At 44.4% G+C, this 15701-nt stretch overlaps 1 protein-coding gene across 1 annotated transcript in view; it reads left to right on the top strand.

Annotated features, from left to right (window-relative positions):
* The first annotated feature begins 13643 nt into the window (after positions 1 to 13643).
* The window catches only part of NINJ2 (ninjurin 2), a 23066-nt gene continuing 21008 nt past the window's right edge, over positions 13644 to 15701 (top strand). The window contains exon 1 of the mRNA XM_018576453.1: positions 13644 to 13782. Coding sequence (XP_018431955.1) covers positions 13657 to 13782 — 126 coding nt within the window. The 5' untranslated portion in view covers positions 13644 to 13656. The remainder of the gene's footprint in view (positions 13783 to 15701) is intronic.

The following is a 15701-nucleotide window of genomic DNA, read 5'->3' on the forward strand; positions in this document are numbered from 1 at the left end:
GCCCAGAAAGTGCTTGTCTTAGGAATGACAACTACCAATCAAATGGATTTTGCAGTAACATGGGATCTTGGTGCCGGTGTGCTGGAGACAGCTGTATTGTTGTTCTGTTGTGAGCAGCGCCATCCGCAGTCATTACCAGCACCCGTTACTTTTGGCATATCTGGTAAGAACTGCGGCAAGGTATATGGGTACTGCTTTGTACACTTATCTACAGAATGCATATCTGGGGACCTGTGGCATACGGGTAAGTTGTAATTAACTCAAATGTCGTTTATTTACAAAATACATGCATAGTGTATACTTTACAAACAAATTGCCGTGAAGCGCTATAGTGTTCGGGTTTGGCCTGAAGAAAAGGTGGCAACCCTAACATGAAGCCATATAGTATATCTGGTGACGGGTCCACTTTAAGTGCGAGACACTAAACAGAAGAGTTATTGTTGTCAGTGGCACGGTTCCCGCCAGTGCATTTTTGTATGGTGCCTTTGTAGAAAGCATGTATGTTGCAGTTTAGTTACCACTTTAATCAAGCTTGCTATTTATTTAAGGCAACATTTTAACACTAGACATAGTCAGTTCCCTTCTGTAGAACTTATATATTAATAGTATAGTCAGAACATATACTGTACATCCCACCCCCACATTTCTAATCTGAATTTATAAATAGTGACACCCCCTCCCCCCCTTTCCTTTTCTCTCTCCTGGGCCCATTACTGCTCATGTACCAACATTGGCCATATAGGTGCATTGGTGAATGCTCAGCCTAAAGAGGTAAAGATTGTATTAATGTTTAAAGTAGATTTAAATAAAACCACTGACAACTCATATAAGCTTTTAATGTGTTAATGTAAATGTAAAAGTTGCTTTTAGTATATTTTATTTTGCAGCTTTCACAAAAATGATCAATGGTGATACTGCCCTTTAGGCACTTCCTGTTACAGGGTGACAACGATCAGGCCCTGTGCTCCATGGTTGTCACCCTGTCACATGGGCCTGTGATGTAGACAACTAGTGGCCATTTCCACACACATTTCATAGGCATGGTCTGCTAATAGTACCACCGGGAAACCCACTCTGAAAAATGGCATGCAGACATCCCTGGAGTGCCTATAGAGAGGAAGTAGCTGTATAGAGGCTGTTGTAGGTCAGGAACAGTGAGATCCAACACCGTATTAGAGAAAAAGTTTAAAGTGATATTAAAACCAGATTTGTTTTTGTTTTTTTTATTTCTCCTTGTAAGGAGACCCTCCTTTGCTGGAGAATGCTGCTTTTTTTTTACCTCAATCCTCGTTTGTTAGTGGGTCACCGCCATGCTCTTCCCCCTGCCCCTTGCACGGGTGCCACCATCGTTCTAATGGTGGCACCCGTGCGCGCTCGTGCCCGCAGCGGCTGTGTGCATCCATAGACACACACAGCCCTGTGGCAGGCCACGCCCCTTCCCTCTTTGATTGATGGCTCCTCTGCCATCAGTATCCTCCCCCGCAACCCGGAGGTTCGGGGTACGGAGGAGCGCTTCGGGACCGGCGGCAGGGACGGGCGCAGTTGACAGGTAAGTGTGGGGGGGACTGGGCGAGAAAAACGGTACTAGGCTGTTTTTACCCTAATGCAGTGAAAACATTTTATAAAAAAATGGCAATTGTATATAATGCATTGTGCTCTAGCAAACTAAATCTGTGTACAGGTGCTCTATGGGCAGATTGATAAATGGGCCCTAAAGAGTTAAAGATTGTGCAAGCTTTTAACATCAAAGTGGATCAAAGCTGGAGTACATAAACACAGATTTTAAATGTTCAGAAAGATTAGGTAAAGCGATGTTGCAAATTTGAATTCAAGGATAAAAGCAGAAGATGCCGCATGTTAGATCACAGAAATCACCCGAAAGCATGAAATGGAATATCAACATTTATCATTGTTTCTATTGCATACAATGTAGAAGGAGCTGATTGAGATGTGAGTCACCCACCCTCTGCTGACCAGTTGTCGGTGTGAGAGATCCTCTTGCAGTTCCCCCATTGATCTATGTATCTTGGCAGATGTTCAGAAGAACGTATGTGAAAGGGTGATCGCAGCAAGTGGTGTAAGGAGATACCCAGCAATTGGCAGATGCCATAACCCGCTAACCCCCCTTTAATGCCGGCGTATAATCATATATGATCGTGTGCATTCAATCATCCTTGATTGCTTTCCACAACTGGACAGCCTGTAGCAAATGTATGTAATAGCTGGTCCTGAAATACTTAAAGTGAATTTATGTCTAATTTGGCCCATTCTCATGTTTGTGAGTCCCATACATAGTCCAGCATGACTGCACTCCTGTAACCAAAGCCAGCTCTATGAAGACATGGCTTGGCCAGCTTGAAGTGGAAGAACACAAGCTGCCTGCACTGAGCCCTGACCTCAACCTTCATGAACACCTTTAGGACAAGAAGAAATGTCAATTGCAAGCCTTCCCAGGAGAGCAGACGCTATTATAGCTGCAAAGGGAAATGGAGGGAGACTCCATAATAATGCCCATGATTTTGGATTGGGATGTCCAAATAGCTCATATTGGTGTGATGGTTAGGTGTCCACAAGCTTTTGGCCATATGGTGTGGACCAGTGGTAGGCAAACTCTGGCCCTCCAGCTGAGGTGAAACTACAATTCCCGTCATACATCTGCCTCTGGGAATCAGGTCTGTGGTTGTTAGGGTCTTGCAATGCCTATCAGGATTTCTAGTTGCACCACAGCTGGATGGACAGAGTTTTCCTACCCCTGGTGTAGATCTTAGAGGAAGCATCTATAAACCTTTCTATAAAAGAGCTGGACTGACGGTAAGCCAAACTGTGATTTCATGGCTTAGGGTGCCTATAAAAAGTTTAAAAATTGCTCTCAACTTTTATGATGTCTGATCTGGCCTCCTAAGTAGTGATACCCATTAGGGATGAGCCGAACACCCCCGTGTTCGGTTCGTATTCAAACATTCGAACCGCCGAAATGTTCGAGTACGAACTCGAACTCAATGCAAGTTTATGGGGGTCGACCCCCATAAACTTTATTTATGTTCGACCCCCATACAGCTGCCGGTACATATGGCTGCAGCGGCCTGTGTCCCTTCAAATCCCCGCCTGTGTTGGCGGAGGCAGCGGAGCAATGCAGCGGTCTGTGTCTCCGCTGCCTCCGCCAACACAGTACCGTACCTCTGCTGCTGTCTTCCCCTCCCCTGGTCCGTCGGCTTCTCCGTTCCCCTGTCCGACCGCGGCACCCCGTCTTCTTCCGGTGCGTCCGCACCTCCTCTTCTGCCGGTCCGTCCTCTCCTCTTCCCGGGTCCGTCCGCTCCTCTTCTCCCGGTTCCCCCACTCCTCTTCCTCCGGTCCGTCGGCTCCTCTTCCTCCGGTCCGTCGGCTCCTCCGTTCCCCCGGTCCGACAAATCAGAGCTTCAGTGGGCATTTTGTATTATGGAATATTCGCGGTCAAACAAACCGCAAACATCCCATAAAGTTTGGCGTTCAACGAGTGCTCGAACTGCCGATGTTCGATTTGAACTCATGTTCAAATCGAACAGTCGGCCCATCCTTAATACCCATTGCCTTTGGCAGTCTAAGGTTCCTATTCTCATGTACAAAGGTTCTATCTCTTTGAAAATCCACCCTGTTAGTTGGGCTGATGCTCTATGTTTAAAAGTTGTTAACAGTTGGAAGGATTGCAGGAGGTCCTAGACCATTCTCTTAGGGGGATATCAATCTATGGCCATCCTTAGGCTGGCCATATATGAATAGATGTCTCATACCTGCCCATCCCCTTTAGTGCTGGACTCTCTGTTATTTATAGCAGAAACTCACTAAGGACAGACGTAACAAGTGTACACTCAAAACCTTCCTTCCCATTTTTTGCAAAACTTTAGAATAATCTGCCCAATCTTTTTTTTTTTTTTTTTTATAACGGAATGAATCTTAACGGTTCTTGATGACTACACTACTTTCAAATAATATTTTTATAGAGCTTTTATGCCTGGGGACTCAAAGCACTTATCAGATTAGTGTTGGGGCAGATAGAAGGTGGGGCAACCCTCTTGTTGCATGAACCGCGCATAAACCGTGCCAAAGCGCACACTTTGATATGCATTCCCGCAACACATGAAAACATGCAACACACTGGCAGTTCCATTACTTGTAAATGGCACCCCATAACGCGGCCGATAAAATGCAGGAAAAAAACACGACAAGTTCGCAGCTGAATATGCTGCAAGAGCTTTCTTGCCGCGTTTAAAGAATAGGCTGGCACGTGGTAAACATACATGAATGCGCATGAAAGCATGCTCAAATGCATTTCCGCAGCATGGAGTGTGAAGGGGGCCTTAAAGCTGGCCATACACTATGGGCTGATCTTATACTGCAGGTTTAATAAGAGAAATCATTAGATGCTCCCATCCATGCTAAACAGCATGGATAGGGGAATCCTTGCCCCTGGCTATTATATTCAGCAGCCACTGAATACCCAAACTGTGGCTCCATCTAATGGGATGCAGGCACTGTTTGGCTGACAATTTTCCACCCAGGTCCTTCAAGAAAAGCTGATTGAGAAATTAACTTTTGTTGAAGCAGGTGGTGCATCCAGGCCTGCTCATAGCTCAAATTTTGGTCAGTTCAGCTTTAAACCTACCAGCATATTTTTAGTGTGTGTGTGTGTGTAGAAAGGAACCAGAATGCCAAGAGAAAGCCTACACATGCAAACTCCATGCAGATAGTGTCCTATTTGCATGGCATAATAACCACTAATCTACTGTGTTGCCCTAAGATACAGTCATCACTTGACAGAAAACCTGCAAAACTCTTTATAAATTAGGATCCTAGGATTATGGAACAGCAAGTAAAATCGGAAAATATTACAATAAATATCCCCTTAGAATGAGCACATTCTGAGCATACACAATGGGATAACTGTTAATATAAATGTGTGTGTGTGTTGCAAGATAGGATATGTCCCTGCTAAATTTTATGATGTCACTCATTGACAGTCTATCTCATCTTGTCCTGACATAACAGAAATGTCTCATCTTTTATCAGTCATGGCCTCTGAGCAGGTCTGAAGTTATATCTGTGTTTGAGGAAGCGGAGGAGGTGTCAGAAAAACTTTCTGCCGATCCATTAACAGGCTCTCTTTTCTTCCCCGAGCAGCTGGCAACGTCGGAGAATTGCCCGGCCCCAAACCCGTCATCTTCCACACCATCAACCAAGTAGAGACTGGCAGAGCCAGACTCAGAACCCAGACAGAAGACTTCTGTATGATGTGATGACAGCCCAGCCTCTTTGTATGCACAAACACACACACCACAGATAGCTGTCAGGGTATTATGGTATCGTTTATCGTTCAGTTATTTAAACTTCCACCTCCCAAAAGATAAGAAAATTGGCTTTTTTTTTTTTACATTTCTTTAATCTCTTCTTTTATTCATTGTTCTGATTTGTGGCAAAGGCTTAATATAGAAGAGAGTGTCAAAGTGAACCTGTCATGTAACTTTTCATAACGTGACTGTTATTAGCCTTACTAGCCAAAATATTCTCTTCTGAGTACAGACCGGAACTTTTTATAACACTCCTTTTTTTCAAATGTATTTAAAGTGACATTAAACCCTCCGTTTTGTTAACATAAAACAATACTGTAATGTGCGCCTTACTGTAATCAATGGTTGTTTCACATATGACATAAGAACACTCATGTCCAATAATATAAGAAAAATATTGGTATTAAGAATTGGAACAAAAGGGAAAGAAGACAAATAGACAGGGGAATGACAAAGACAAACTCTGGTTATGGTATTTGAACTTATTCAAAACATAAAGTACATGGATGTTACCCATTAAATAATCCCTTCAAATCCTTCAGTATACTTTTTAAAAATTTGACTTGAACTAAAATAAGTATAAACTTGCCTTGCTTTAAAGCCCAACTAATCTTTCTATTTAAGAAAGGTGTGTAAAGACTCATATTCTGTTTTCTTTAGAAGAGAAAAGCCTGTCCCCTTCCAGCATGCTACAGAAAAAGACCCTTGCTCTCTGTGCGGAAGCAATGGTCTCCCTGCAGAGGTCCAACATGCACCCCATGCTGTTGCAGGGCAGGTTAACAGCATTTCCCGGACCAGATCTGGTCCGGAAAATGGTGTGAACCTGCCCGCAGTTCCAGTGCATTCCAGACCAGACAAAATGAGACAAGCAGTATTTTTCTGGTCTGGTCCGGAGCAGACTGCACTGGTGTGAACAGAGGTCAGAAATAACATAGGGATACATTAGGATGCATTTTGGGTCCGTAAAATATCTGGTCTGGTCTGGAGATGATCTGGATTTGGTGAGAATAGGCTCTTAGACCTATAGCTCTGGAATTAGTGAAGCCAATGCTCTATGCTGATTGGAGAATACTAGCTCTGACTCAACAGGAGGCATGTCAGACTTCTGCAAAGAAACCATTGCTTCTACACACAAAACAAGGGTCCATTTCTGTAGTGTGTGTAGCCTTTTCTATTCAGGATTCTTTCTAAAGAAAAACATAAGACTTTGTGCTTAGGTTTTGATGCACCCGGGATGTATTTAGCTGATTTAAACTTAAAGGTCAATTGGCTTAAAGCTCATTTATTTTGTATTTGCTGCCAATGCACCACAGCGGACACACCATTTTGTACTGAAGAGTACCACAGTGTTTCATAGCCATTGGATGTGGCATTTTCAGATGGAGAGGTCAGCAGTGTACATATTTTTCTTGTGACAGGTCCCATCTTGAAGTTCTCAAATTACATATTTGGAACACTTCCCTCTCTATATAGACTAACTCCCCCAGTTTTGTTATTTTTTTTTGTCTTTTTTTACTTCCTTCCTTCTGGAAGAACACAACAGGAAACCAAACATGTGATTTCTTAATAGTGTGAATGAAACTAGTGTAAAAATCATGAATGTCCATGTTGAGGCAATTTGACCCTGTACTATAAAGGTCATGTCATACGAGCGATTTTTGGCATCTACAGAATTGCTCTCCTCCCTGGTTTGTGAGGCCAGGAAAAATTGAATTGCAGTCATAGGCCTGTGTTGCAGTGATTCCAGCAATTTGGAGCTGTTGCTGAATTATCGACTAAAGATTTGCCAGTTTTAGTAGTCGCTTGTCGAATGTAATGATGACCATGGCACTGCAGAGAGATGTAGCTATATAAAGAAGTATTGTACCCAGCCAAAGAAGCAACTTTGTTTCCAGCTACAATTCAATGGCCCACTATAGTAGAAAATATTGTATTCTGGTATCTTTGTTTGCAAGTTGCCAATATTTCATGTTAAACCCTAACTAAACAAACATGGTCAGAAAAGTAAACCAACCATTTCTGGCCTTAGCAGAAGTCCTGCGGTGGTCAGATCTGGGTCAGATCAGACCTGGGTTGCCCTCTTTCACACCTCAGGCACTTTTTGGCTTTCTAGGCCTGATATAAGTCACCTTTCCTGCTCTTTTCAGGAATGTAAGTCGTAACAGAGCCTCCGGGAGGGCTAGGAGGTGTACCCAGTAGTTCAGAGGAGTCCATGAGTCAGTTATGATTCACACCTTTGCATTGTACAGAGTTGTGCAATTCTTTCTCTCTCTTTTTTCTTTAAAAGCACCGGCAGTTCAGGAGGAGAACTCCAAGTCTTTAAAATGATCATATTTTATGTGCCAGACAGATAATTGCAGCCTTTTCGGACAGCTTTGAAATGAACAGACAGCTGTCCCAGTCGCTTCTATGAATTATAATACCAGTCCTGCAAAAGCTGGCCATACACTGCTCAAATTTCCGGCAGACTCGGACCAAATTTGAGCATTGTGTGGCCCCCTCAGGAACCCCCTGTTCAACAAAAGTCAATTTTTTAATCAACTTTTGTCACTGGAGACGTTCCGAAAATTCTCAGTGACTGCAGCCAATCAGCATCCTGACAGCAGCACACCCAGAATACAATAGCCACTTGGAGCTGATTACCCCATCCATGCTGTTTATCACAGATAGAGGAATCAAGCGTGCGGGCTGAACGGGAAGAAAACAAAGGGTATGGTGAGCTTAAAGTGGAAGTAAAGTTATGATTTTAAAAAAGGGAGGATTTTTATGTTAGAAGAGAACCTGTATGTCTCTTCTTCCATAAACGCTCCCTTCCTACCTGTCAGAATTGGTGAGCACTGGCCCGCGCATGCATAGCTCAGTGTACAAGCTCAGCAAGGTCTTGTGCCAAAATGAAGTAACTTCTGCCCATATGCGTGGGAGTTACATCATCCAGGCCCAGCCAATCGAGAGGCCAAAGAAGCTAAACCCGGGAAGAAGATTGGGTGCGGATGGCAGCGCCGGCGGAGGAAGTGAGCTCTGACATTGCTCATAATGTGCTAATATGCTGTGCTTACTAGCACATTATGGGAAACACCTCCTGGGGACCCACTATTGGCATGTTTAGGCTGGCGGTTTACTACTGCTTTAGGTATCGTTTTACTCACCACAGGCTGTCCACATTTTCATCCCCTTCCAAGGGTGCTAAAGCAAACCTCTACATAGAGTAATAAGAAGAATACCTGGGTGGCTTAGTTCTGAAAATACAATATGCCTGGCTGCCCTGATACTTTCTGAGACACCAACCCAGAAGAATGCAGGTAAGTAAAAATTAGAAATGACTGAAGCCACAAGGCCAGAATGGCAGGTGGGAAGCTGGTATTTTCAGAAGGAGAGTTCAGCAATGGCAGCCTACATACTTCCTTTATCCGGTTTTCACCTAAAGTGAACCTATAAGTAATTTTACAAGTCTGCTTGGCTAAATTCCTGATGAGTCACAATATGCATACTCGTTTTCAGAAAAGCTTCATCGTTCATCACTGAAAAGCCATCCTTGTATTCCAGTCCAGTGACTTTGCCTAGATGATGTCATCAGTGTGCTCCAGGCAGGAGGAAGCATTTCCTCAGTCTCCTCTCCCCCAGCGATCAGACATCAACATTGTAACTTTGTAGCAAGTCACAAGGTGAGAAGCTGCAGCAGGGGCTGATCAGCGTCAGGGCCAGTTCACACCAAGTGCAGAGCATGATGCAGAGCAGTTACAGAATGCATCAAAACTGCATCCAATGTATTCAAATGGTATTTTGGGCTCTCGTTCACACCACAGCGTTCAATTCCAGAGCATGTGGAAAAACTGCAGCATGTCCTATTTTTTTCTGCTCTGGAGCGCACCAAAATGCATGCAAACACATCAAAAACACATTTTCCTTCTAAAAACGTCCCGGAACGTGGCACAAATGCAGCAAAAACGTGGAAAAACACACTGCACAGCATGTGCAGAAACTCATGCAGATCTGATCCGGATTTGGTGTGAACAAGCCCTCAGGCATTTTTGAACACAGCGAAGAACTGCACAGGAACCGGTATTTATGCATTTGTACCATCTCTGCATTGACATCTCAGTCCAGGAAGTAGATGGTGACACTGGATGATGTCTGAACAAAGATGACTCTATCCTTCTGGAGAAAAAAAAAGCGGAGGAAGGCATTGTCATAGGGGTGTCACAAGGGGGGTACGTCCCGCACCCAGGTGACACCATAGGAGGGGTGACACCAAAATGACTGACAGTCATTTTGGTGTCACCCCCTCTAAAAAGTCGGGCACTCGGTCATGGACCGAGAGCCCGACAGTGTCAGGAGAGAGGAGTGGACCCAGCTACATACCTCATCCCTCCAGGTGAACGTCCCCTCCTCTCTCTGCCGGCATCCATCACCAAGATGGCCGCTGGCAGGCGTCAAGTAGGTGGTTGCGCATTCGCGCGATGACTTCACCATGCACGCGTGTGGTGACGTCATGCTCATGCATGATGACCGCGGGGTGTCACCCGGTCTCCGCTGCGGGTGACACCCGGCCTCGGGACGCCCCTTCATTGTCATGTGGATTACTGTTACCCCCTTGTGACGCCACTGGTTATGACCCTCCTTTACTCTATCCAAAACTAAGAAAAAAAAAGTTTTGTCTTCTACTTTAACCCTTACAGTGCAGGGGCAGCCTCACTGCCAGGGTATTTTTTACCTGGAGATGGCTTTAAAGAAATTACAACTGTTAATGATGCACAGTGCACAGAACAGATTAAATGTCTCCTGTAAGAGTTCACATTGACTTTAATTCAACCGGAGAAAACAAGTTAACTTCCCTTGTATAGGATATTTATATTCTTGGGGGAACTCGGCTGTTATATATCTGTCATTTCCTAAAATATCTCCCTTTACAAGAAGTACCTTATTTGTGTTTTAATCGCAATTCCACTTTAGGTCACATTATGGAATATGTGTCCGGTGACACCGGGTCGGTACAATTAAAGCGAGGGTGTTACTCGCTAAGTGGCATCTCCAAACATTCCATCAGTGTGTCAAATGCCCCACTTGCGTCATGTGTCCTGGTGAAAAACACTTAGTCTAAGACAGCACCAAGTCCTGTACAATCCAACACTCTACCCCCGATAGAGAAGATCAGCAGCCAAGAAAGCGTTTTACATTTTATATGGCCATTTTGTGGCTGAATCAACAATGACATGTCTATGGTGGCAGGCAGATGGTGATATTAAAGTCGGAAGGTTCTTAAGCTAATTGATGATTAAATCACTTACATTGGATGTTTAAATGTTTTAGTTTCCTGCAGAATCAGCTCTTCCTGATATCCTGTCTTAGAGTGAATTGTTTCCCATGCAGGCTCCTATGAAGCCACCCTAGTGTGTGCCAGTAAGTTGTGTGTCTCTAAAAATACACCGACACAGCAAAGCAAGCCATTCCCCTACTCCCCACTCCTTCTTCCTCTCTTCCCCAAGCTAGTAGATAGACAGCTATTGGAGACTGCTCTATCCCTTGTGATCTTATACTAGACAGAAAGTTCAGGGAAGCTGAGCTCAAAGAGTTTCGGGCTGTTCCGAAACATGAAGACTGTAAGTGCTCGGGCAAATATAAGGGCAAAGCATATTTGTCTGATCTGCATTCTTTATTTAAAAAAAACTTCCAGGTATTTATTAGAGGTCACAGTACTCCCCTGAAAATGCCTTCATCTGCTTTTCTCAACAGAAACACGGACCCATTTTTGTTCAGGCATCATACATGGTCACCATCTACTTCCTGGAGTGAGATTCCATCTCAGAGATGACACAATCATGTAAATCCCGTAGGTGCCCTAAAGCTAATGCTTCCCTTGCTACCTGCTGCTGTCAGAATTTACAAAAAAAACAACAACAAGAGCATAGGAATGAGTAGCTAAGCTTCTATTGGCGATTGCAATTTGCAATAGCCAATAGCAAGCTGGCTATTGCACCCGCCCTCTGCTGCTGTCAATCAGTAGAGGAGAACCTGATGGATAACTTCAGGTCCACCTCTGCTGATTGACAGCAGCAGTGGGCGGGTGCAATAGCTAGTCTGCTATTGAAAATTGAAATAGCCAATAGAAGCCTAGCTATTCATTCCTATGCTGTTTTTTTTTTTCTCTGACTGACAGGTCGGCAGCCCCCATGTCAAAAAACCCGAACCAGATAGCAGGGAAAGGTTTACTCTGTAAAGGTTTACTCCCGGTTGTCCGGGAGCCGCTATCTTATAGCAGGAGACTCCCAGAACGTCCGGGAGAGTTGAGATGTCTGTCATTAGGGTATGCCTAGAGGTCTAGAAAGCGCTGCCATTAGAAACTAAAGTTGTAGCTTAAAGTAGATTTAAACACTAACTAAACGTCATTTAGTTTGGTAAAGCACTGTGTATCGTAAACAATTACTATGTTTTTATTCCCACAAAATATTGTTTTCACCATTTTTATATTCTTTCTCTCATCTCCCTGCTGCTGATCTCCTCCAGTTTCTTTCAGCACTTGCCGTCTCGCTTCAATGTCACATTCTTGGGCAATGTGTGTCACCAAAGCCACTTGGTTTCATGCAGGAGTGCATATGACAGGGTGTCAAAGCAGAAGCACAATTGGGAGGCAGTTGTCATCCTACAATAGGACCTTCATGGCAGGAACAGCAGAGAAATTGAAAACAATTGTTAACATTTTTATAAGGTTTTAGTGATTGAGTTAGATTTGCTTTCAGTGCCCTCAACACAATCACAAAGTGGTAACACGAGCTATACCGCAATGCCGTTACATGCGTTTGTACACTGCAGTGCCAGTTATTCTGTATGGGACCCCAGTGCACCTTGCCAACTGATGTGCATTGCAGTGAAGTACAACATGTGGCAATGCAGTGGTGTGTGGTGCATTGCCACAGATGCTATATACCCCCTTTTTGCTATGTTAGGCAGCTCATTTAAATGAATAGGGTGCCTTAACACAACGCATGGGCCCTGAGCACAGCTGCTACAAATAAGACCAACGTTCTCAGTGGAGCTCACCCTGTATATTGGGTCAATGATGTTATGGTTATATAAGACTTCAAGGTGGGGCATAGCCTCAATTTGATCCATCGGCCTTCTGCTGGTTGCACGATGCTCCGGGCCCATCTCACGCAGGCGTTAAATTCTTGCTGAGATATGCCATTCTATAATTAGCATTTGCAGAGCACATCTCATATTTAACACAGGCCAGCTATAGGAGCTTCAAAGTGCTGCAAAACAGTTGCCCAAATCCTCACATAGTCTCTCTGCATTTCCTGTAATGCCGACCGATGGCTCAAAAGGATTCCTTACAGTTAAAGGCCCAGTCCTCGCTCACTGATATTGTATGTCAGGGCTTGGGAGATGCTGGAGCGTTAAACTGAACCTTTGCTGGAGCGTTAACTGAGCCCTTTTTTATTAAATGACAGTTCACAAAAATAATGCAATTACCCTCGCAGGGGTTCTTTAGCATCCCTTGCACCACATGCATATCCAGCCTCCTGGCTTTGCATTTGCAGCACCGCTGCTCCGGCCTCAGACCTCAGGCCACTGTCTGGTCCTCCAGTCTCAGTCTTGTGCTGTCCCGCACACTTGTTTTTGCAACCCGCAACTCCCTGCTGCACTGGACTGCACTCTGACTCCTGGGTGCAGTTTTCCTGTCTCCCAGGTGGAGCCCTGTACTGTTCCCAACACCTTTATTTTAAAGGCTGCACACTTAGATAGTGTCCAGTGCCATTAGCAGGCACTGGACACTATCAAACTATGAATTCAGACAGTGAGATTGCACAGTGGCATAGCCACGCACTGCCACAGCGCCTTCAAATCTCTACAAAGACATCTCATTAATGCAGCACGTACAATCATTCCCTGCTACTGGCGACAAGAACACACACCCACTGTGCGGGAATGGCTGGTACAAGTGGAGCATGTACACGAGATAGAAGAACTGCTTGCCACCAAACAGGATGCTCTGGATTGCTTCAGAACAATGTGGGCCTGCTGGTCCTACTTTACTAGTACTGATGCTTTTGCTAAATTGAAACACTGAATCCACTGCTTGAGCATATGCCCTGATATATTGGAATAGCTCCCATTCTCTACCATGACCATTCCAGGTGCTCCCCACTTTCCTCAGCTTCCTTCTGAACAATTTATTTTATCAATTTTTTTACAGTACTGCCAATTATTAATGTTCACTTATTTTATTCTTGCACTTGTAGTGTTAAATATCTGAGCTTTTCCACAGGCGCACAATGAGGAATCTGTGCCTTGCCTTCACTCCCCACTCCATGGACCGAATCCCACTTCATCTGGATGAATGGAACATGTGTGTGCAGACATGGCCCCCACCCTCCCCTCTGCGCCCATCCACAACAACAGCAGCAGCACTCACCCACATCAGCACAGAGACATGGGTACTGCGAGAGAAAGGATCAGTGTGGAGGTCAGTACAGTTCATGGAGATGGGATATGGGCAGGGGGGTTGCCTTTTTTTTTTATCACTCACCCCGGGGCATTTAGGAAGTTTGTGTAGAATGCTTCATTTCAGAACTGTTTCAGATTCCACATCAGCTTGTGTCATTAACTGCTGCATGACCAGCAGGCAAATCAGCCTTCAATGGGATTTCTGCTGTGTCTACAGATACATCCAAGCCCCTGTCTTGGTAATTAAATGCTAAAGCATAATTATCCTGAAGCATACAACTATTTTCAATACTACTGCTAACACCTAAAAGTGACTCCCTGCTTTAGTTTGTGTTATCTCTGCATATTGGTGGGCAGGCAGCTCAAGCACCTTACTAACTCTAATGTTATCTCTCACATGCTAGCAGTAGATCAGTATAGCTGGTGCAAGTGTGACTTTAATGGCTTTTCCAGGGGCTCATATTGAGAGATACAGGTTGGGGGCCTTTAGACTCTCTCTTTCTTTCTCTTCTTCTCTCTCTGTCTTTCTTTCTCCCTCTCTGATTCTCTTTCTCCCTGTCTACATATTGATCTATCTTTCTAGCTATATAACCCTTGTAGATAATTTTGTCCTGCTGTTCTCCCCACCCTCTTTTCCGTATTCCTTTCAGTGGAATTTCCGTCTTGCATGTAAGCCGGGAAAACTCCTAACTTGCCCCAGATGTTGGTGGGCATCGATTACTCATATTCATCCATACATTAATATACCTCCATGGGATGTGTGCTGCCTCGGGTGACCTCTCTGAGGGCAGAGGGTAAATTCCTGGGATAATGTGACCTCTTTTTCCTGGAGCCAAGTACAACAAGACTTCACAATAGTTGAAGAATATTTCATATTAAACTAGAGATCCTATCTCCCTAGTGCACAATGTAATTGTTCATGATGTTCTATGAAGTTTCATTTCTAATTTACCATTATCATAGGACTTTTAATGTACCAACAACCTAAATTAGGCGGTAGTGTTTACGCTGGTAGGTGGTGTCTGCTCTGGTTGCTGCATTGAGAGAGAAGGTAAAGTGGAGTGACTGACGTTATCAGCATTTGTCCTGCTGGGGTGAGCCTAGTGCTTTAAACCGGCGAGAATGGGTGACAGTTGATAAAAGTAGATGTGAACCCAATCAATAAAATCTCATATCATCTTTAACTTGTCAATGTAATTGCAAAAGTCCTTAGCAATCTCTTTTTAAAGTGGAAGTAAACTAAAAAAAAAAAAGCTGACCAGCAGGCTTTCTAAGGCAGGAAGGACTTTGTAAGTCTCTTCTGCCAAAAAAAGCTTCTTGCCCCATGCAGTAGCCCCACTGCATGGGGAGTTTTTATTTTTCCTGGAGATCAGCTTTAAATCTGCTGGGAGGGGTATATATTGAGGAGTGGGTAATTCTTAGTTGTACTGTGATATATCTAAATGCGATACCCATTCCTGACCCTTCCTTATGATGTTCACTCCTGACCCCTGCACTCTGTGAGATACCGACTCCTGACCCCTACCCTCTGTGAGATACCCACTCCCGACCACTGCCCTCTGTCTGTTACACACTCCTGACCCCTGCACTCTGTGAGATACCGACTCCTGACCCCTACCCTCTGTGAGATACCCACTCCCGACCACTGCCCTCTGTCTCCTACACACTCCTGACCCCTGTGCGTTACATACTCTTGAGCCTTATACTCCTAATACATACTCCTGAATTCTGCATTCTGTGCGTTACATACTCCCGAAACCTACACTCTGTGTGATACCCACTCCTAACCCCAGTACTCTCCGTGATATGCACTTTTGACCCCTGCACTCTGTGTGCTACATACTCTTCAGCCCTGCACTCTGTGTGCTACATACTCTTCAGCCCTGCACTCTGTGTGCTACATACTCTTCAGCCCTGCACTCTGTGTGCTACATACTC

This window comes from Nanorana parkeri, unplaced genomic scaffold (genome assembly GCF_000935625.1).
Source record: "Nanorana parkeri isolate BGI_ZX_2015 unplaced genomic scaffold, ASM93562v1 scaffold67, whole genome shotgun sequence".
Classification (NCBI taxonomy): Eukaryota; Metazoa; Chordata; class Amphibia; order Anura; family Dicroglossidae; genus Nanorana; species Nanorana parkeri.